This window comes from Gymnogyps californianus, chromosome 2 (assembly GCF_018139145.2).
Source record: "Gymnogyps californianus isolate 813 chromosome 2, ASM1813914v2, whole genome shotgun sequence".
NCBI lineage: Eukaryota > Metazoa > Chordata > Aves > Accipitriformes > Cathartidae > Gymnogyps > Gymnogyps californianus.
In genome coordinates, this window is record NC_059472.1 from 113,434,403 (window position 1) to 113,457,064 (window position 22,662).

The 22,662-nt window shown below is 35.1% G+C and overlaps 2 protein-coding genes across 6 annotated transcripts in view; one reads left to right on the forward strand and one right to left on the reverse strand.

Moving 5' to 3' along the window:
- Positions 1-22,662, reverse strand: part of LSM5 (LSM5 homolog, U6 small nuclear RNA and mRNA degradation associated) — a 756,742-nt gene that overhangs the window by 250,179 nt on the left and 483,901 nt on the right. The window lies entirely within an intron of this gene.
- Positions 1-22,662, forward strand: part of BBS9 (Bardet-Biedl syndrome 9) — a 308,542-nt gene that overhangs the window by 70,147 nt on the left and 215,733 nt on the right. For 4 of the 5 annotated variants that reach the window (XM_050915804.1, XM_050915803.1, XM_050915806.1 and 1 more), the window contains 4 exons: positions 3,452-3,592; positions 5,825-5,920; positions 10,630-10,802; positions 12,946-13,098. In XM_050915804.1, the coding sequence (XP_050771761.1) occupies positions 3,452-3,592; positions 5,825-5,920; positions 10,630-10,802; positions 12,946-13,098 (563 nt within the window). Of the gene's footprint in view, positions 1-3,451; positions 3,593-5,824; positions 5,921-10,629; positions 10,803-12,945; positions 13,099-13,526; positions 13,590-22,662 lie in introns of those variants that run through there. The other variant, XM_050915807.1, reaches the window with a different exon arrangement.

Genomic DNA, 22,662 nt, shown 5'->3' on the forward strand with positions numbered 1-22,662 from the left:
AAGTGCCTTGTGCATTGAGATTGGAAATGGAAAACACAATTGTATGTTCTTTCTTTACCATATTTTTAGCTGTTTTTTCAAGTTGCAGCAAGAGCTTAGACGGCTAAATTATAGCTTTTTTGGTGCAACTGAAACAGCTATTATGGATTTGTAGCTAATGCTATGCTGTTTGGACTGAGTACCTCTGAGAATGATGTCACTTAACATCTCTTCATTCCAGTTCCTATTGGAAACATCTTATTCAAGGCTAAAAGGCTGCTTTCTAACTGAGAATACCGGCAGTACAAAACTTAGCTGTGATTGTGGTAGATATGATACTTGCAAAAGGTACAATTAAAAGACAAAACAGGACTGGAAAGTTAGCTTATGTATAGGTAGACTAAAAAAAAGAGAAGGGTAATTTTGCAATGTAGTTGTGTACATGTGTTGAAAAGATACAGTTTTTGTAGGAGATATTTTAGTAACTTTAAAAATATATGTTAAGTACAAATTCCCTCACGTTTTGGGGAGGGAAAAAAGTTGCTTGTCATAGATTGAGATCAACTGAAAGGGTGTTTTCAGTTTTGCAGTTTTCCTAAACAGAAGTTATACATATAGATGTATGTATGTTAGTCTTGTTTTTCAATACTTATGCTCTTACGAGCGTACTAAGTGAAGTAAAAAAGTAGATAACTGTGTTAATGGTTCCCTTCCTTTTCTGGTTTCTGGATATTTCAGGGGACCTTGAGGTGCTGTACAGGAAATAATCTCAATAAAATACTGCTCTTGGCAAGAATAGCTATCACCATGTGGCAGATTTCTGCTATACAAAGTAATTTAAAAAGTTATTAAAAAATAGAGTAAATATATAAAGAAACTATATAAAAATAAATATATATAATTTGAAAGGGTAACATTCTAAAAAAGAAGACTTGGATTTTGTTTTAAGAAATTTCTACTCAAGGTGAAAACCTGATGCTGAAGAGTATTGTGGAACACAGTAAACTTCGTAGAATTATCTGGGACAAAATTTATTTGCGTTACTGTGAGGTGCACTGGACTAGTTAAATTCAGGGTCATCAATACCAGAAAAAGCATAAATTCTCTGAATATTTGACATCCTAGAGTTTTAATGTTTTTTATCATGTACATCAACGTTATGTTTCAAATATAATTAAGATGAAAGCATGAGTAATTTGGAAGTGAAATTGTAACTACAGTGCATGTTATTGTTTTATTTCTTTTATCAGGTAAGTGCATAGTATGCCTTTAAACAGTAGTAACTTATAAGATAATGTTACAAAATTTCTGTTGTGTTTCAGATTAGAAGAGAATCTGAATTTTTTTCACAGTTTCTCTTTATTACAGTGCTAAAATTGTATATCATGCAATGTATCACAGCTCTAGATGAAGTGAGATGTATTACTAGACATAACACCAAAAGATTGAGGAAGTTCTGGCTCCCACACTTTGCTACTGCTTTGTGTTTCTTTACTACCATTTGAAATTCTGAAAAATTCTGAAAGCATTTCCCAGCAAGAGTTTTTCACTGTAGTGATAAATTTTGTTGGAGCTTTTTGGTTTGGTTTTCTTATATATAGTTGTTTTGGACTCATCAACTGGAAATCTCCCCAGTCCCCTCCCAAAGCCAGATACTATTGGATTTAGTTTTGATTTAACTTTTTTCTGAGGTATTGAAAAATTATGATGAGGCAGACTGAGAACAGACTGTCTAAGAAAAGCTGGTTTGAAACAAGAAGAAAACCACCTTGTTTTAAGTATAAAAATATTTCAAAATCTTTTTGGCTAGTTTTGTCACTCGTTTTTTCCTGTTGGTAAGTCTCCATATCTAAGTTCAATGGTAAGATGTTTGTGTTACGTTGTCATCAAGAGAAGATTTTAATTTTCCCATCAGATGATGAAGATACAGTTGAATGAATCATTCTGAAAGGTCATGGGTTTATTGTCAAATATTTTTTCAGGAATTCTCCTTGGAACCCGGGGATGTCCTCGTTTTGAGGACCTGTCTTAAGCTTTTTGCTCATTTTACACTGATTTTGTTTTTTACAAGCTGCTGCAGAATAGTTACTTGGAGGCATTATCAGCCAGCCAAAAGAGCTAATGAACAGACAACCAGAGGGATGAATCTGAGCCTTCTAGTAACGTCTTTCCCCTGAGATGAGTCTTAGAAATAATTTTTCGTGGCAAGAGATAGCGAAGCAGCAAACAAACAAAATTGTTAGCAAAAAGGGTTGCTTGGATGACTATTAAATGGTTGAGCTCTATTTTTATACTAACCTGCTAAGCTTACATGACTGATAACCTCTGTGTAGCTATCAGTTTCATGACTTTTCTGTCTCCATATAATCCATGACAGTAACTTACTTTATTCTCTCTAAAAATGTACTTGTTAAATTCTGCTGAGGTGAGTGTTGGGGTTAATGTTTGAGTTTTGTGGGTTATTTGGGAGAGAATGAGTGATTGTTGCTATGACATTAATACTATTCTCAAAAAGGTGAATATTGATGCCTATAGTGATGTCTGTATCCAAACAAAACAAAGTTTCCCTGTTAGCTGCTGCTTCAAAAAATCCTCCTGAAAAAAATCCATAATCTGGGTGCCCAAAAGAGCAAGAACTCCATATTTCGTAGCAACAAGCGCTTTTACCTTTCACATAGAAGGTACAGGGCAATTTCTGACATGCCAAAAATTTTAAACAATGTTTATATTTGAGCAATTTTTTGACACATTCTAATGAACGTGTTTTCTAAATGTTAGTGTTAAAACTTCCTCTTTTCTCTTGCACCATTCTGGTAAAATTGCAGATGATATTAGATCCCAGTACCAAAGGCAGTAGCCAGTTTGTTCTACAGTTCTGTTTTATTATGATGCAATGAGTTGAAAGATAGAATTTAATATACCTTTGGGTAATAATCTCTATTAGATATATTTTTTCTAAGCCACAAACCTCTGACAGATGATATGAAGGTTGCATAGATGTTATTTAAGAGTATAAAAAAAAGAGTAAATGTGTTCTTAAAAAGGATTTAGTTTGTGATATTCCTGATGCAAATGTACATGCTTCAATTTTGTGTTCGAAGCATCAGGAGTAATCACACAGCTGTTGTCTATGTTAAAGTAGAACTGTTTGTCTAGAGCATTAAATAAAATGTTAATCTTCATTGCATGTTAATTAGTATAAATACAGTTATGCAGTGGATTTGGCTAATAACTCTTACTTTCCCATTCAGTTGAAAATGTTCACTTGAAAAGGTAATTAAAAGTATTCAAATTTAGAGGTATTTTAGGTGGAAAATTTAACAAAAATTGAGAATTTTACATAGTTTTTGTTTTAACATATTCCTTAATCACATTAAAAATACCTTGTTATACCTCTTTGAGGACAGCAGTATGAAGTATCTTGTATTCAGAATATGGATATGAAAGATTAATCTGTGTTCTTTCATTTTAGGAATACCAAAAGTTGCACAGTGTAACTTCAGGCTGCCTTTGCAGTTAATTTGCTTTCCAGCTCAACCTTCAAAAGCAGCAAACCACAAGCTAACTATTGATACCAATAAACCTCCCGTCAGTTTTCTCACCATTTTTCCAGGTAGGTTTTTAAATATGTCTATAATAGGAAATGTGTTAGGAACTCCAACAGGAATTGTTTATCCGTGCAAAGTAATGAGGTAATTAACAGAGCTAATTTTAGAATGTTTAAAAAGTATATTTTGAAAGAAATGATGGCATAGTATTTCAGTAATAATCCACCTGGGCTAGTATATCTGTCTCTGGTAAAACTGCAGATTTCTTTACACAGTGGGCATGTGTAGATCTAATTTTTATGTATCCAGAAAATCATTTTACATAAAATTGCATCAGTGGTGTTGTAATGGGGAAAACATGGGCATTCATGTAAAAAAAGATGAGCAGGGCAAAGCAAAAGTGGTAAATGTTGTATGTAAGGGGTACAGTTGCTTTGGAGGAAGATTTGTGGAATTCTTGCTGTATCGGTGTGGAGCTGATATTATTTAATAATTTCATTAGCCTTCTCGGACCAAAAAGAAGACATGTACTTAGCAATATTTTCTGATGCGTGAACCTGAGCTACGTTTTATATTCAGGAGAATATTAAAATAGTATGAAGGAGGAATTAGGTGCCATTTAGGACTGGAAAAAGAACAACAAAATTGAATACTATAAAGTGTAATGTTATGCAAATTATTTCTGCTGTAATTATGTACTCAGAATTTGGAAGAAAGAGAGGAGGTGGAAGTAACCACAGGAATACTCTGGTACAATATGGTACAATCATAAGCAAACGAATAAGAACTGAGGATGCATTAGACAAAATGTTTCCACGCAGGAAACTAATATTATGTTACTATGCACTGGCACACTGAGTGTTGGTTGCTGATATTAAAGAAAAATTAATTCAAACTCAAAAGTGTAGAAAAAGGCTATGAACGTTATCTAGGGATTTGAAGAGGAGAATTCAAAAACAGTGACTCATTTAGCTTAAAACACAGGCAAAAAAAGGGAATACAGTTGCCTTCAGTAAATATTTTGTGGCTGTATCATGGATCTAGATGATCATATTAGCACAAGAAGAAATGAATAAACAGGGCTTATAAAAGCGATTGTGAATAAGTTCAGTCTGGCAGTGATTAAGTTTCTGAACTTCAGAGGACTAAGGTTCTGGAACAGTTTTCTGGGAGCTGTATGGGCCAACAACTTTAATATGATATTTCTAAGGTGGAGCTGCACCTCTTTTTGAAAAGCTTATATAGTACATTTGTCTGAGAGCAGTGGAGTAGGCATGGTTGGGTTTTTTGGTAGAATGATTTTTGTCACTTTCAAGGTAAATATACCTTTTCTCTCAAATGGGTGTGCTGTGTAATACTTGAAACAGAGAAACTTTTTTTCAAAGGTCTACATATTGGGGTTTTAATCATAGGCTTCCACTATGGCTAAGCAATAAAGCTTTCAAAATAGCTTTTCAAATAATGCTTTTCAAAATATTTTATTTTTAGCCTAGGGATGCATTGTTAAAATATAACACAAAGCATAGGCCTAATGTGTTCCAGAAGAAGATATTAAAATCTTCTGATTTCTGTTCATCCCATTTTCAGTGATGGGGGAAAAAAAAGAAAAGCATGCTGTTTTATAATGTGATCTGTGAAAGAACTTTGGATTCTTGGTGTACTCAATAAAATTTGTATCTATCTCTTCTACTCCCTGTTTTGCCTTATTTTTAGGGGAAGGCTGGGAGGAGAGGTGACATGGAGTAGTTTTTAAAATATGGTACTCTAAAATTGAGCCTTTTAACCTGGTATGATCCACTACATGGAATGAAAAGAAAGGTGGGCATGCATGGACTTTGCAGAGTAACTAGTTTTAGCAAGCTAAATGTTTGTTGTGCTCTGTGCTGAAAGCTGAAAAGAGAGCGCGCTTAAACATTTTCATGATAATTTCTGCATAATTTTTGCATAAATATCTGAATTAAAGGTGACCTTGCATCCGGTAAAAGGTGGTAGTCTTTGGGCTGTACACTAACCACAGTTCTTTTTAGATGGTACAGACTGAGCCTCTGAGAAATCTACCTTTTGTTTCCAGGGTGGGGAAGAGCAGCAGTGTGTGGCTCAGCTTCCACCTGTGAATGAAGGGAGGGTATACCAAACTACTGCTGATGTTCTTTCCTTCTGAGGAAGGGGAGCAGCCTCATTCAGATTGCCTTTTCTAAATTGCTTGTGCAAAGGTTGATATGGTTTTGGCTATGGCTTGAGGTTTGTTGAATACCAGTGTCGAATTATAGAAAACTGTATTTAAATTTCTCTTTCAGACTTTGTTGATCCGTGTGAGGATGGCCAGGCAAATGTTCTGGGATTTCAGTTTTTAACTGGTTCAAAAACCACTGTTCTTGCTTCAAAAACATCACGTAAGTGCTATTAGTAGTAATGTAAAACAGGCCTGATCATCAGTTAATATATGTACAAGATGAGAATGTGGATCATACAAAGAAGGATAATCACTGTGTGAGAATTAATGCAGGAGTTTCAAAGTGTTAACTGACCATTTCTTATCCCCTCTCAAATATCTAATTATGTTACTAGGGAAGGCACAGAATTTTAAAACAAAACAAAAAATCATTCTCAAAATATAGTACACTATGGTGACAATTCTCTGAAGAAATTGGATTTTCTTCAAGTTTTTAGCAATGTTTTTATTCATGAATTAATACTGTCATTATAATAATGGAAGAAACCCTCTTTTCCTCAAAGGTATTTAAACACCTGTGTTTGGAAGTAGTCATCTACTGGAATTTTTGAAAGGGATTAAAAAGCAGGTTTCTAACTCTCCACTGACTTTCAGTAATCCTTGACTTTAGGCATCAGACCCTACTTACTTGCTTCTCTGCATCAAAGTAAATGGCTGTCTCTATCTTTAGATGCCTGTATATCTTTGTAAGTATAGGATTATGAATTCAATATCCTTCCTATAATGTTTACAGAATGTATGAATGTGCACGTAGATATGCTGTTACCTGGTCCAGTGTCTCTTGTATAGGGCAATATGTGAATTAAGTTACCATGTTCCAACCACCTGTGAGTTTGTGCTCTTTAAAAAAGATTGGTTCTTTTCATTTTGGAGAGTTTATGGTCTTGCCCTGTACAACTACTCAACTTGCTAAACTCTTTCTTGGCATGTGCATTGGAACCAAATCAGTTCGATTGTGTTTAGCACTTTCCATGCCGGCAGAGCACAAAGTCTTCATTTAATACAGCAGACTAACAAATTGAAAAACTAGAATACCTATTGCGCATTGCAGAGAGTTCAAATGGAACACTGCATGAATGCTTTATGAAAACTGTTTTGAGTGAGAAGTCAGAATCTAGTTTGTTGATGTGAAATTCTTTCGACACAAAAATAATCTGCCTCACTGTTCTCAAAAATCAGTATTCATGATAGGTTATATAAACATTGGTGGTGTCAGCTGTGAACTATGAGATAATATTTGATACCTTTTCTAATGTAATCAAATGTGTTAAAAACAGAAACCATCTGGAGAGTAACATTCATTGTACCGAGACTCACTTTACATTTCTAAAGTTCAAATCCATTTGTATTGGTTTGTGTATGCATTATTTGCATGCTGTTTTATTGTTAGTTTGTTTTTAATATTTGTTTAAATAGTAGGTCTTAAACAGTTTTAACTAACTAGACGTGCAGTGATAGTTTCTGAAAACTAAAGAATTTATAAATAAATTTTTTTTTCTGGATTATAATTTAAATCTTTCATTTGGACTTTGTTTTGCATAATTGCTAAATCTGATGCTGTGGAAGGGACAAATTTGTGTCTATGTAATGAATGTATTTTAGCTCCTAGTGAGGCTATAACTTTTAATCCCCCACCCCAAACCCTCAAGCTTTTCCTCTCAGGTTTGTTTATTCACTAGCTAGGAATGATGCTCTCTGTCTTACTATAAACTTTCCCACACTGCTTTACTTGTGAAGTTCACTTTACAAAGGAGATTCAAAATATCTGTCTCTCTTAGTGTGACTACTCATTTCTTGTGTCTGAGAATCCTTACTTTAGAAAACAAATGAGTTGTTTGATGCCACCTTCTATGTTAGCAGCCTGTTTCCAGCATCCACTTCATGCATTGGATTGGGTTGGTTACAGAATTTTAGGGGGGTTTGCTTATTTGAAACGTTACGTAAGTAAAACTTATTTAAAAGAAAAATTTTGTAAAAGGTCTGATACTCAAGCATAATTCAGAATATTTTTATGAGCAGAGACTATCCATAATACAAAAGCATTGTTTGGTAGAATTTCATGATACTAAAATGATTGTGCTTGAGTGGACAGATCTTCTATGGAACTAATGAATGCAGATGGAATTATGTATTATTTGGGAGGTCCTTATTCTGCTATGTAATTTAACACTGAGTTTATACTTTGTAAAAGTGCTTATGCAACATTATCATTGGGGAAATGTTCTTCAAAAAGAAAATTGTATGTGTAGATAAACAGTGACTAGAAGTAACGGTGTTTCAGAAAAGTAAAAAAGTTCATTGGGATTGATCAATCCTTGTTTCTGATTTTCCATGAAAGTAGTTAATCTTGGACAATGGAAGAAGACATCTTTTTCCATATCCCTTATCAAATGGGCCTTAAGTTCTGAATGGGAAGAACTGCATGTAGGAATGAAAGTCTCCAGGTTCAGTTGGGTTTCACTGCTGAAGCTGCAAACATGAATGGCATCTATTTTCACATTTGTTTTTAATTGTATTAGCTAATCCATTTTGAACAGTGTAGTAATTGAAGATGTTACTTCAGCCTGTCAAGGACTGCTGCAAAGAAGCCCAGCCTGAAGTTCATTTTGACAGTTAATACATATTAAAAAGAAGCTTGCCCCATGTAGATTAAGGTTTTAAGGTTTTTTTCTGAAATTTTTTAAAACTGTCTTTTAATCAAAGTGTAAAGAAGGCTTGACTGCTAATTGTGGCTGGGTTTTTTTCTGCTGATGTGGGCTACCTAGCTGAGAAGTGAACTGAATCTTCTAGACTTCCTTCAGATAACCTACTGGCAGGGCAACTGTTCTTAATGCAGGTTGTGCTAGTTGGACATCCTGTTCTAGTGTTAAAAGCCTTTGTAACCTATGTAACCTATTGGTGCTCCTCAGTGTCCTGCTTTTCTGTTTGAGAATTTTCTGAAAATCTATTGTAATTTTTTGTAACAGAGTTTATTTTAACAAAAAGCTAACACAAGTTGGTTAACTATTGTAAAAGCACAGGATGAGCAGAAGCACAGTTACTTCTTTAGTTTCTTCATAGTATTTCTGTTCAAAGCATGTGTTTAGTATAGCTAAAGATTCTCAGTTTCATACAGTTTCTAAATCTAATTTGTCTTTTTTGAGAGCTGGAAGATCATGTAAAGCGAATGACTGCAATGCGCTCTACTCAGGCCATGGTAAAATTAGATTGTGTTTGTATTGACCAACAAACAATGTATGGAAACTAAATATGCATTTTGGAGGAAATTAGTTTTATCCATTTTAAACCATTAATGTATTAGATATGTCAATTATAAATGGAATGACTGTTGATTTGGCCTGAAAACATCTGAGCTAATTTCCCTCAAGGAAAAATCACTTAAGGCAAAGTATGATAATACATCCAACTAAGCCCAGCCATTACATTGTGAGTGTTTAAAAAATGGATATTAGGTTGAATGTTATCTTTAGCAGATGGTGTTCTTTTCTTTAACAGCCATGTTTTTAAATAAAACTTGCTTCTTTTCTGTCACACTGTAAACAGAATTTGTCATTCTCTGTTCAGTGAAATACGTATCCTGGGAATGCCGCCAGTGGTAATGTCAAACAATCTTGAATTACTAATGTTGAGAAAATTTTAAATAAGTACATTCAAGTTCTAAAGAATTCTGGTTAATTTGATTTACTGTGAACCTTGTTAACAAGGGCAAAAAAGCACTATTTTGTATCAAACCCCAGCAACTCTTTTTCCTCATAGCTGCATTTCTATCCTTTTGGATAAGGTATTGGTAGATGAGTAATGAAAAGAAATAAGGAAATGTTGTTTGACAGTGTTTATCTGAGGAAAAAAAAAACCCAAAACCACGCTGCTATGATTTTTCCACAATGTCTTCCTCTCAACATTCAGTTAATTCTGTTTTCCTGGAAACTGAAGAGAGGATTATACAAATGTGGACTCGAAACAACAGAAATAAAATCTCATCCCACTAGCTTGATAAACTGAAACGTACTAAAATGTGATAAGTTAAATGAATTTGTTGGGACAGATAACACTGGCTAAAAGGATTTGTTTTTTCACTTCAGTTTATATTAACACTTTCATTTCTACACTAAGCCGTTTTTGCAAAACCATAGTGTGTAGATGGATAAAAATCACCTTCTACTAATATTAGCTGTGTCTAGAGTGAAGCATAGCACTATCAAAACTGAATATTGTTGGCTATGACTAATTAGAGTAATACTTTTCCTACTAGAAGATATCCCAGGAAGTGGAGATATAATAAAAATTATATTGAGTGTATTATCTAAGAACTCAATAACCATTTCCCATTTCCAAAAGACGTTCAGGATTTTAGGTGGATTGGAGTTGGTTTGTTACCACGGTTATCAGATGCTTAGGATGCCATGCTTCTGTCATGGTCCTAGGTGAATTGAGCCTGATTCTGCCTGCAACCCTCAGAAAAACTCACTAAGGTTGTGTTATGGCAGAGAATTGCAGACAGCCTGTTGTTATGACTTAATATCACCAGTAATTCTCTTGTTTCCTTATTGTGGTAGTTCTTCATAGCTTTTTGTTCTTCATGAACAGGCCCGTACTCTGACGTAGTCCTGAAGCAATAAATACTTTCATTTTGTGCTACAAAATTGCCTGTTAAAGTTAGGATAAAAGAGAGAGTATTTAGGACTGACATCAATAAAATACAAGTATTTCTTTAACACTAGTGAACGTGCATCTCTTACGAAAATCTCAGATAGACTTTGGATGCAGTTAGCAAGTTAAATTTGTGTGTTATCTAAACTGTGTTGTATAGTGAACATATGTGGCTTAAATGGGTGTTTATTAGTCTTGTATTTGTTCTTGTTTTCAAAGAACGATACAGGATCCAGAGTGATCAGTTAGAAGACCTTTGGCTGATAACAAAAGAGCTCACGCTTCGACTCGAAGAACATTTCAAGAAGCAAAACTGCAAAGATTTTGCATGTACCTTTTCTGGTTCAATTCCCCTGCAAGAATATTTTGAACTAATTGATCAACATTTTGAGGTGTGTTACATAATATGTGAATCGTTAATGTTCTGCTAGTTTAAAAATTGTTTGTATGTTAGTACTATGGTTAATCAGATAGTAACTATAGCTGTCACAGGCATTTGGCTTTCAGAAAATAGAAAGTTGCATCTAAGATAGTGCTGGAAAAAATGTTATAATTTCGTTTTTAACATATGGAGTATGCCTTGCCTCTGAAACAGCCCTTGTGATTAGCAGAGCACAAGTAGCTAGTGTGCAGTCTGCAAATGATACAAATTATGGTACTAGTATTTGCCCTTCTGCTCACTGCCTGTACAGAAGCCATGGGTTCTTCATTCACTCACATCATGTTAATTGTAAAATTGTTTCTAAAATTTGTCCTTAGTTTTAGGCTATTTTACTCTTCTGTAATAATGAAGCCATGAGCATTTTTTTTTTTTGGCTGAATCATAAAAAGTCCCTTCAGATTTTAAAAAACTGACTGCCCGTGTAGAAGTAGCGTTGGAGGCTCAAGGAAGTTTACCAGACCAGATGTAAAATAAATGTAATTACTTTTTCCTGTTTGGTCATGCAGATGACAATGACAAATCTCCAGTAGTTCAGCTAGCTTGTAGAAATAGCTAATAAAATAAAATATATGCACTCCTTCCCCCCCGCCCCCACCTTTCCAGTAAATAAAAGAGAATATTTGAAACTTTCTGTTAAACTCATGTAATGGGCAAAAGCAGCAACATATGTATGTAAGAGTGAGAAATACTATTGGATGTTCTTTCATGCTGCCAAATTTTCTGTGAGGTGGAGCCATCACCATACAGAAAGATGGAAGTTGTAGTTGGGATTCTCTGGGATTTTTAAGGAGTCAGCCTAGATCCAGGTCTGTCTCTCAAGCTCATGAGAGGTTATTCTGTTAGTCTTTCAACTAATTTGAAATTCAAAAAGTTTGGGGTTTTTTTAGTGGCTGGTATTGGAGAAATACCTTAAACATAGGCTTCATTAGATTGTATCACAAGCTTAAATACATTGAAGTTTGAAATATAGGTGTGAGTGTGGGAAGGCTAATTTAGGATCTAATTATGTTGCAGCTGGCTATTTTGAAGTTTCTGAAATTTTACAATAATTATCTGGTCTAAAAAGTATCAAATGATCTATCAAGGAATCCTAATGCTCCCGTCCCTGTTAGTTTCAACACACTCTTTTTTTGGCAAGCCTGGGAGAATATTACCTGAGATATCCCTTTTTTCCTCCTACTTCTAGAAAAGCTGCATAGTGTTTCTTTTTCTCTTAGCTTCCCTGAACTGTCCTTCATAATCATGTACTGACAGAATGGTACATTTGCTAGTTTTTAAATATAATCTGTTTTCTAAATTTAGGAAACTTAATTTTTCTGCTCATTTTGCGGCACTGTAAAATGGATGTGTGTCATAGTGCTCACATCTGGAAAGCTGTGTGTCTTAATGTTTCTTCTGATAACTTCTGCTAGTTACAGCATGTCAGCTGTATAGAGGAGTCCCAGCTTTTTGAAACTCACCTTTATTTAGTGATCTTTGTTAGAGGCATGTACTGCAAAATGGTGAGGTGATTAAAAGATAAAATAAGAATTCTTATTATCTGGGCATTTCGTGTACAATGTTGTTCAAAGCTTTGTGAACACTTCAAGAAAGTTTGTTGCTATAGCTGATTAGTATATATAAAAGGAAAACTAATTTCACTTCAGAAAAAGACAATCATTCCAACAGTGCAGAATTTAGTACTTCATGCTTAAGGGAATAACCATTTACTTTCTACTGCAATGAATATCAAGTCCAATACACTGTGTGTATGTGTCATAAATAGCACACCAAACCAAGAAGCAGCTTTGAGATCCAGGTGGTGAAATTTCACTCTTGTTATTAGGCTTCTTGATGAGATATTAATGCATTTTCACAGATTGTTGTGGCTGTTGAGAAATAATTTTTATTTCAGTGGCAAATGATAATTCTTGAAAATGTTACTAAGCTTCACGAGGAGTGTAAAATATGAAACTGGTGTAAATGACATTATTGTATTTGAATAATACACACTCTCACAAAAATTTTACTGTCATTCTCCCATTTCATTTGGAATGTGCATACATAATGTATATGACCCTTAACCTGAATTCTTGAAAACCCTTAAATTGCAGCTACGTTTGAATGCTGAAAAATTTCAGGAGCTGTTATCTGAAAGGGCTGTACAGTTTCGAGCTATTGAGCGGCGATTGCTGACAAGATTCAAAGACAAAACTCCTGCTCCTCTTCAACATCTGGACACCTTGCTAGAAGGAACATTCAGAGAGGTCAGTACAGTTTGATTATGAGCCTAACCTTTCTTTATGTTGTTGGTAAAACTTAGCTTAAAGCATATAAGCTATGCTTTCCTGGTTACATTTACCATCCAAGAGACCAGGAAGCAGTAATTTGTTTAACCTAATATTCCCTGTAACTTTCCAGATGACTTGCAATAGTTTTATTTAATCTGTGACCACAAAATCTTTACTCCTGGGTCACACCAGCTTGACAGCACATCATTCTTTCCTAACTGATGTTGATAGTGTAAATATTTTATAGTTCATGTGAAAATATTTTATAGTTCATAGCTTGTGTAAATATTTTATGGTACACTGTAAACTGGTGGAATGGTTTGGCTGGTGTAACATTCACAACAAAATTGTCTGAGGCTGACCGTATCCTTCCTTATGGGGATTTTATGTTCTAATCATTTCAGAATGTGATAGCTGCAGAAGAAAAAAGTTTTAAAAAAATTCATTCTTAAACCATTCCCATTCTGGAAGTACACAAGGAATAAACCAGTTTTTCTTCCTTTTCCTGCCTCAGCCCTGCATTGCTTTAGAATAACCCTTGTTTCATGATGTGTCCCCTTTGCTAAGAAGTTACTTCATGAGTTTTGTGCTTTTCTGTTGGAGCATCTGATTTTACTGTCTAACATGCCTTGTTAGAGAAGCTGAGTCACAATTAGATTCCTTACTGGAAAAAAGACTTACCTTTATGTGCTGTTGTATATCACAACAATTAAAAAACAAAGGTGTTAAGGAAAAATATTTTTCCTTACTGTTTGCGCTAAGAAAACATTTCTCTAAATTGGAGAAAACTGCCTTTCCATGTATGATTATACATGAGTCAGATTTCCCTTTATTTCAGTCTTTGCTGTGAATGAGTTAACTATGAGATGGTTTAAGTTTAAAAGTGGGGGTTTTCTGGTTACTTTAAGAAATACTAGGTATTGTTGTGATAGATGGGTGATTCTTTAACACTTTGAAATGGCATGACTAAATAAGCCCTAAAGATAAACAGAAGTGAGTCTCTTGAGTCTGCTTTTGCTGTATAGAACTGTTGCCTTTAAACTTAAAAGCAACTAGCATGTGCTTGACAGTTTTCTTATGCAGTTGAATTGAAAGATGAGTTCTGAGAATATGACAAAAATCAGGTAGTTTGAAATAGATGCATATTGTGGAAGCTTATTGTAGTCCTTCAAAATTAGATGGGTGCTTTTCTTAACAATTACCGTTGTAAGCTTTTTAATTAGAATTAGTGTAGTTGAAAGGAGAACAAGGAAAAAGATTTCTTTCCAGAGAACAAATGCTTACATTTTTCCACATTGTTAAAACTTTGTTTTAGGCAGGTTCACATTTTTCTTGGTAGATTTCCTTTGTTGTTTTCTTTTGTTCCTGTGAATCCTCTTGCAACAAAGAAATGATGTTGTTGTTAGTACAAACAAAAGTGTAGTAAAATAGTAATTACCATAGAGACCCCACTGCTGCATATGTTGTTTGGAAAGTGAGAGCTGTGGTAGGATTTAATATTGTCTCTTTGCTATGTGGGTGAAATGAAATTGCTCAATGATGCATTTCCTATATTGGAAAAGACCTTGTTTTCTTTAATTCAATTTCATCTTCTGTCTTTATTTGAACAAGTATATCTAATGCAAATAGTTGAAGTATTCAAAATATGGTACATGTGTTTTCGGTAAAGGAATAATGAGGCCGGATAAATATGAACAGTATAAAGTTTCACTCCAAAAATTCTTTTAAGTGTGTAGCCTTTTTGGCATTGGAATTCATATGATTGTATTTTTGAGAATACTGCTTTTCAGAAGAATTGTTCAAAGAAGTTATCTCTATTTTTCCTTTTGGGAAGTAGTCTGTTTTGAGCACCATGGTTGTGTTTAGTAGTTTTCTTAACGCAGAATGCATTCAATGAAGAATGATGATCTATACCCCATAGACTCTTAGTGGAATGACTTTTATTTGCTTCAGTGGAATTTGGATTGAACTCTGAATAAGTGGTGTTGAATTTTTAGGGTGTTTTGTAATAAAATAGATATGATAAATCCCACAATAGAATACTCATAACTGTTAGAAAAGAAAGTGATTTTTATTCTCTTACCATTGTCTGAGAATCTCATCTACTCCCTTATGTTAAATATTTTTATGAGAAAAGAAAAATTTGCGTTGTTTTATCCCCTCATTTTTCACCAAAGTAACTGTTATGTACAAAGAAATGTTTTGTTACTTTTTACATTGGGTTTTGCAGTCAGAAGGGAAATGTATGTTTTGATTTTATAGTGTATTCCAAACCTTTTAATCTAGAACAGGAAGGAGTTTTCAGTTAGTATGAGTATGTGATTTTATTATTCTTTTTTAACCCAGACTCTCCAGGACTTGGGCTCTATATGAGTTACATTCTTAATAGAATAACTATTATAGGTTAAGATTTTTTTAAAACTGAAGCTATAATGGTATAACCTCTCCAAATCCATGGGAATATAAAGGTGCCTCTTATTGCTTCCCTTATTTCCTTGCATCGGAACAGTTATACAGCAGATATATAACCTTTGTGTGAACAGCCTTTTAACTACAAATCAAATAATGGTGAATATTCAACTCATGTAGTTTCATTGCCTAGGTGTGATTCATACCTACTTTAAACTTATTCTGTACAGTTTCTTTGCCCTTCTGCAAATTGTTATGAATTGCTGAACTGATTTGAATTTTACAACTGAAGTAGATTGTAAATGTTAATTTTCAGATTTTCAACTTCAAGTGAAAGTTGTGTTTGTGTGATATGTAGGTAGATGTACAATGTGTGTCAAACCTATAGATGCCAAACCAGAGAAAATTAATCAAGCTGCATTTGATTCTCTGGTAAAAAACATTTCTATTTATGAACTAAATTTTTGTATTAGTCCCTTGAACATTACCAACAAAGCAGGATGTATTTAGTGCTACAATAAAATTACTAATGGGTTTATTATAAGGAAACTTTAGCTTTACTTTTCATCTTCACAGTAACGGAGAAATGTATAAGCAGGCATCAGTGTGTGCAATGATGAAAAGCTTACTTTTGTTTTTATAGTCCTGTTTAATCTTTTCTTCTAGAATTTGTCTTTCTGAAGTAATATTATACATCTAGATAGATTTGAGTATTAACAACAGTTTACAAATAGTGACATCAGGTGTTCCATTTTGGAAGGAAAAGAAAAGCTGTTATATACGTAGTAGCCTTGTATATTAGGAAAAGGAAACATTATTCTTACGATGTTTAGGAATGATTTGTAGGAAGGTGCTATGAAAACAATGGAAAAATTAATTTGCAATAGATGCTGTTTGTATGCCTATGAATTAATTTCTTGATCTCTGGTTAAAAAAATTACTGGTGCAATTGGACATGCTGCTAGCTCTTGTTCTAAGAAAGGAATTTAATTAGATAAATTTAAAAGCAATTGAACAGCAGTTGAGATTGCATAGATGTTTTGTAGTTTTAAGGAACTTCAAATATGAAATTACATTGCCGCAAATTTTATGGTAGCTGTTGTAAACAGCGTGTACTTTGTATAATGCTCACCTACTAGAGATGTTATTGCTTGAACGTGTAGTTTAATGATCTTTTATCTCTACAATGTGTTTTGTGTCATGTTAAAAAAACCCATAGTTGGCAGTAGCTGCAGGTGCTTGCCTTGGAATTACAATTTTCATGCATTGACTCTTGACATACATTATTTGGGTTTCCAGGTACAAGCTGGAATCAACAAGTGTCATAAAAATCAGATGGTTCAATTTCTTATTTCAACCCACATGGATTTTATCCTAGTGAATCTAAGCAGTACTAACTGTGTCTAGTTGTAAGCTGTGTTTAACCCTGTAACCATGTTTAGAAAACTACTGCAGTTACATTCTTTTAGGGAAAGAGGAAGAAAGATGAGTTTGAAACGTGGAGTAGAGTTCTCCTAGGGCACTAACTGTTGCTTAACCAATTTTAAGTACTTAAAACATGAATCTGAGAGAAGATTGAACAGTTCACGTCTACAAAAAAATGTAATGACAAAGTGATCGCTTCTACCTTGCATTGTATTACAATAAAAGGTAGCAAAATTAAGATAAATCATGAAGCAAACAGATTTGTCCTGTATCCCCACACTTCGATCATATGTAGTAAGCATAGCTCCCTGCCTATTCTTTGATGCCACTATTGCACAGTACCTCAGGTTTCCCCATGTTCTGAGGCTTCTTCATCCCCACCCTGTAAAACCCCTAACTTGCTTGTGCTTTCTAATACTGACATCTCAACTTTTACCCATGGCCCCAGCCCCATCTCCATCGGTTGCTTATTTGTGCACTGTCAAGCCAGTGCACTAGTGCTGACTGGCAGTAGCCACCTAACCAGACAAGATGGATGATGTCCCCTGTCTCAGTAGAAATACTAATAGTGTCTCTCCTCTCCCAGTCTCCTAATTTAAAAAATATACGGAGGAACTTAATGATTTCTGGACCTTCACGTCTCTGTAAAATTTTTTATGGTCATTGGAAACAACAGTTACTAGGAATGGACTGACAGAACAAGTCTGACATAAATGGTCAGCACAGTTGCATAACCTTAGGCATCTAGGCTTAATAACTACATGTTCTACAACAATAGGTCTTTATTTTTGATTGGTGATACATTTTAGCTTTTCTTTCTTTAAGGTCCTTTATAAGTTTGAGAGCATCTTGCCGTTAGTAAGAGGACCTAACGTGCTTTTCTAAACAGAACTGGTGGAACTAATTGATGCTGCAAGTTTATTCCCTTTTTTTTTTTCCTAAATCAGCTATTCTGTCATGGTCATCTTATTTATATTATTACTGAATAACCTCTCTCACAGAAATACTTGGCTGTAAGCAGCAATAAAGTGGCTTTCAACGTAATTTTCAGATCTTGCTCTGTGAACAACTAGAAGTTGTCCAGTTCATTCTGCTGTCTTTAGTATATGGTTTGTATTTGTCTTGGCTGGTCTTGGTCTTGCATCTTGAGTTCTGCATATGAATTGCAGCTTGGAGAGATTCACGCGCATAGGAATTTTTCCACCTAAAACTCTGCTTGAAACAAGGGGAAAAGTATTCAAATAGTCTTTCAGATTTCAAGAGGTACTCATAAGTTACTGTTTACAGGGAATAGGAACAAACACAATTCCTACAGATTTTTTTCAGTGTAATCTCCCTCATCTGTTCTCCCTTCAGCATTCCTATATTGTTTATCTTGTTCATATAGCTAGCAGCACTGGAAAGTAAGTGTAGCATTTCACCATCAGTCTGTTAGTGGTCAACAAACACAATTGCTTCCAAGTAGAGATACCATGACTCCTCATTTAGAATAAAGAAGGCAGTTCCATCAGGAGGATCCATTTTAATTCTTTACACGGCAGTAAACTGTGTAGAAATGTGTTGCCTGTGACTGAGAACTTTATCTGCATGTAAGGGTAGCCGTTTTCCCTGAAGTCTGTGATCTGAGCTGTCCCTCATATATACAGCCCTGGATGTTAGTTGGGGATCTTGAGCATTCAGTAGAGGTTTCTGGAGAAACAGATGAATTTTGCAAAGGATTTGGAAGTCAAATGTCTCTGAATGCACTGTTTCTTTTAATTAGGGCAACTCCTGTGACATTCCTTTCTCATTCATATGACAGTTTTGAAGAACGGTGCTTCTAATATTTTCAGAACTTTATGAACTTCATTACACAACTGTTTCTTTGTCTTAGCCTATTTTAAACAGAAAGATGGACCATCTTGTGTTTTTGAGGTGGAATTTAAGCAATTGTGCTATGAATTAATGCCAGCTGCTAAAACTTAGGACTGGCGCACATTTTCATGCCACAGCACAGGATTGGTATTTAGGTGTCTTTACGTTTCTTCTTTGTTTATGGATAACTTATCTTGCAACTGGTTTGATCCTTTTGGAGCCCTTCAATCCTGTGTTATTTTGAGTGACATTGAGTAGCCATACTACATGACAGGATCTATTCTAGTCTTGAAAGTTGACATTTAAATAATCAAATCTAACTTTGTAGCATTCTTTTTCTCAAAGAAATAAAAAAAATTTAGAGCAACACCTGAGTAAAGCATGTAGGCTCTAAATTGCAGCTTTGTTTAAGTTTACTCTAAAATACACACGCAAAAAGAACATTCAGCTCATGTTAAAGTGTTAACTAAATGTTTTTTTAGAAAAGCATCCAAAAAGAGAAAGCTATGATACAATAAACTTTCAAAGTTAAATGTATGGAGAAAAAGCAAATCTTTTGTATCCCTGGACATAATTTAGGAGGCCACGGGAAGTGCACTAAATATTTATGTTTCTTAAGGTTTCAGCAGAATGTGTAATTAATCTGAATTTTGGACAGAACTTAAAGTAACTTAGTTAGAATCCCTTTGAGCACATCTTACTTAACAAGACAATTGTGAGGAATTTTCACCCTAGTGCTGCTGATCATGCATGTTATATCTCTCTTTCGTTCTGGTTTGTGATCAAACAAGAGTGTTGAAACATTGTCAAGCAGTATTTTGAGTATTAAAATACTGTGTGCCAGTTCTTGTCCATTTTATAGTATTGACACTATCAGGCACAATTAGTTTTGGGTATAAATCATTATCACGATTGAGATAACTAGTTGATTCTGAATTGTATCTTCTGAATCATAAGATTTCCTCTCTGAGATTTTGGCACTTCAAATGAAAACCAATATTCCAATTAACAGTTGACAAATATCTAAATGTAAGCATATTTTGCCCTCCTTGTCTAACACTTTTGATCAGTTTTCAGAACAGATCCTTAGCTGATTTAAACCACCATTATTCCAGAGAGCCTGGTTTATAAGACATTGGGTTCTGGCCCAGTGTTTAAGGGCTTGCCTTTATGCCTGGGAACGTTGTCACACATCTGCTTTGCCTGCGTTCAACACCAGCTAGATGTGAATGTGATGCCATCTGGAAGCTTCGCACCTGTGTCAGTTGAACAAAAAACGTACTAATACACCTTCTTCATAGCACTGCACTAATGTAGTTATGTGGCTCCTAGTTGGAGACGGTTCACGATCTCCTGTCTTTCAGCTGGTGTGGAACAATTCTGTGACTGGCCGCACCCTTCTCTGCAGATCTGTTCTAACATTTTGCTGCCCTGCTGGGTGCTGTGACAAGCAGAATTGCAGGTGCTCTCTGTCTTTTGCTCTCTAGGCATGCGTTCTAGGTTCGATCTTCTATCTGTTACCTCTCTTGCTCAGAGTGTCCTGGGGTCCAGTTAACTCAAACTGGTGACAGCTCTTCCAGCTTTGTCCAGTTCCTGATGCTGAATTTCCCCACTACTGAAGGTATGTGTATTTGACACTTAGAGTGAATTATAATTAAATTCTGTGAAGGAATTTTTAAATGTGCACGTGCATTTTGTTGTTAGCATGAAAAATACAGCTGTGTGGAAAACAGAGCCATCCTAATTGGAATGTTCTAACATTTTCATCTGTTCAGCAAGAGATGTGAATCTTGTTTGTCACTGCCTTTTAAAAGGAAGCACAATCTCCCCTCTTTGCCTCAGTTTGTTTGTTTCCTGTTTTTCTCTGCTCTCAGAATAAGATTCCCCCAGCTATAAAATGACACCCTCCCATTTGATTTTTGGGTCTGTTATTTCTGGGACTTGGTTGCAGACTCACATGATTGAACTGACTTCCCTGTAGTCAGGTTTTTTGTTTTAGGGAACTGGAAATACTCTAGGTTAGTAATCCTTGGTGGTTTCAGGTGGTTAGATGGAGTAATTTCTTTTGATATTTCCATAATGATTTCAGCACAAAGACGAAGAGTATGTTGAAGGCAGATGCCTTTGCCCTCCTTAGATGTATGTAATTCATAGGCAGTAGTACAAAAGGATATATGTTTGTGTACATGTGCACATGCATGTATATGTGTACATACACATAATTCATCGTATCTTCATTTTAGTCTTCAGAATTGTTCCTGAATGTCTTTTTAGAATTGTATATCTTAAGAGCCAGAATTTTACTTCTGTGATAGTTGATACCAACAGGTCCAGCACCTAATATACTAAAGAAAAAAATATCTTCCCATTTCTCTCCTTACCTCATGTCCATCTGCTGATTCAGGAAGCTAGGCTCTTTATTTCTAATCTGTAATCTACTACATAGGTAGTAGAAATAAGTATGGGCATTACAATTTTTTAAGGAGACAAAGTTTTCTAATCTTTTGAAAGCATAAGTACTGTTCCTTGCATTATTTTACCACTTGCAATGTGTGGAGCACTTCGATCATTGGTGGTTTCTGGTCACGGGCAAATAAAACTCATTATGTTCTATTCACTAAAACACATGGAATGTCATTAAAGGTCCATTAACTCTTTGTTAAAGCCCCTTAACTCCTTTCCTTGCTTATTAATTGGTTGATAAAAATCTCAAAAGTGATCATTAATGATTGAGTATTCTCTCTAGAGTCGCACTTCTGACACACATGGCCTCAGGAACTCGACATTTTGGAAATGATTCATTCCTTGATTGGTAAGGACTTTTACCTCAAAGCAAAACCATTAGGGTTTATCATGCATGACTCAAAGGCTATATATCACACCCACTCCTGTAATAGTCATTTTCCCCAGATAATGTCAGTAAGAACTACACCCATAGTATAAATTAGCTCTTTTTGGCTTGAATAAATATGCTATTCTTTGGAGGAGTTATATTTGACTTCTCTAGTTTTATTGCTGTTTCTGCTAAATGTAGTTTTTTCATAGCCACTAGAAGTAGCTTATTGGCTATTGCATATAATTAAAATTCTTTATTTTACTGGTGTTCAAATAGTGTTATGTTTCTGTTTTCCTAAGACTTACTTAGCTTTAACAGTGGAATACTTACAATGTCATCAAAGCCCCTTTTTATTAGAAGATGTATTCCAAAAAAGTCTGAAAGTAGTTAGCTGTACTTGGGAAGCATACATTAGGATTGCTGGCACAACTCTTCTGTATTTTGGTCTGTGGTAGCAATTACTTGCTCCAATGTGGGACAGTCTTCACTTCAGGTCAGCCAGTTTGTGGGACAAATAGGTAAAATTGCTCATATATTCAGTAAGGTTTTTTGGTGGAGGGAGTTAGATGTCTGTAAAAGCTGGAAACAATATAGCCATCACAAGAGAAAGAGGTTGAAAGTAGGATGTCCTTGTGTGTGTAGATGTGGCACAAAGCGCCTCAACTGGGATCTGTTGAACTGCATTCAGTCTGGCCTGTCACATTTTCTACAAAGGATGGTTTCAGCTACAGTGTGCTATGTCATACAGCCCTGTCTACTGAATTACTCTCCTTGAACCTGTGAATAGCCAGATTTGAACACCCACTGCTCCATTCAAATCACTAAAGGACCCCCCACTCCACCCTGGGTACGGTTCCCACTTTAGAGCTGTTGCACCAATGTGACCTATCAGAGGACTCCTCAAACTTTGATTCAGTCCTCAGAGGTACAGGCAGATTGTACCCTCTGGTGTATAAAGGCAATGGCAGGAAGTGATTTATGTCACTTCCTGTGACATAAATATTCTTTGGCACTTC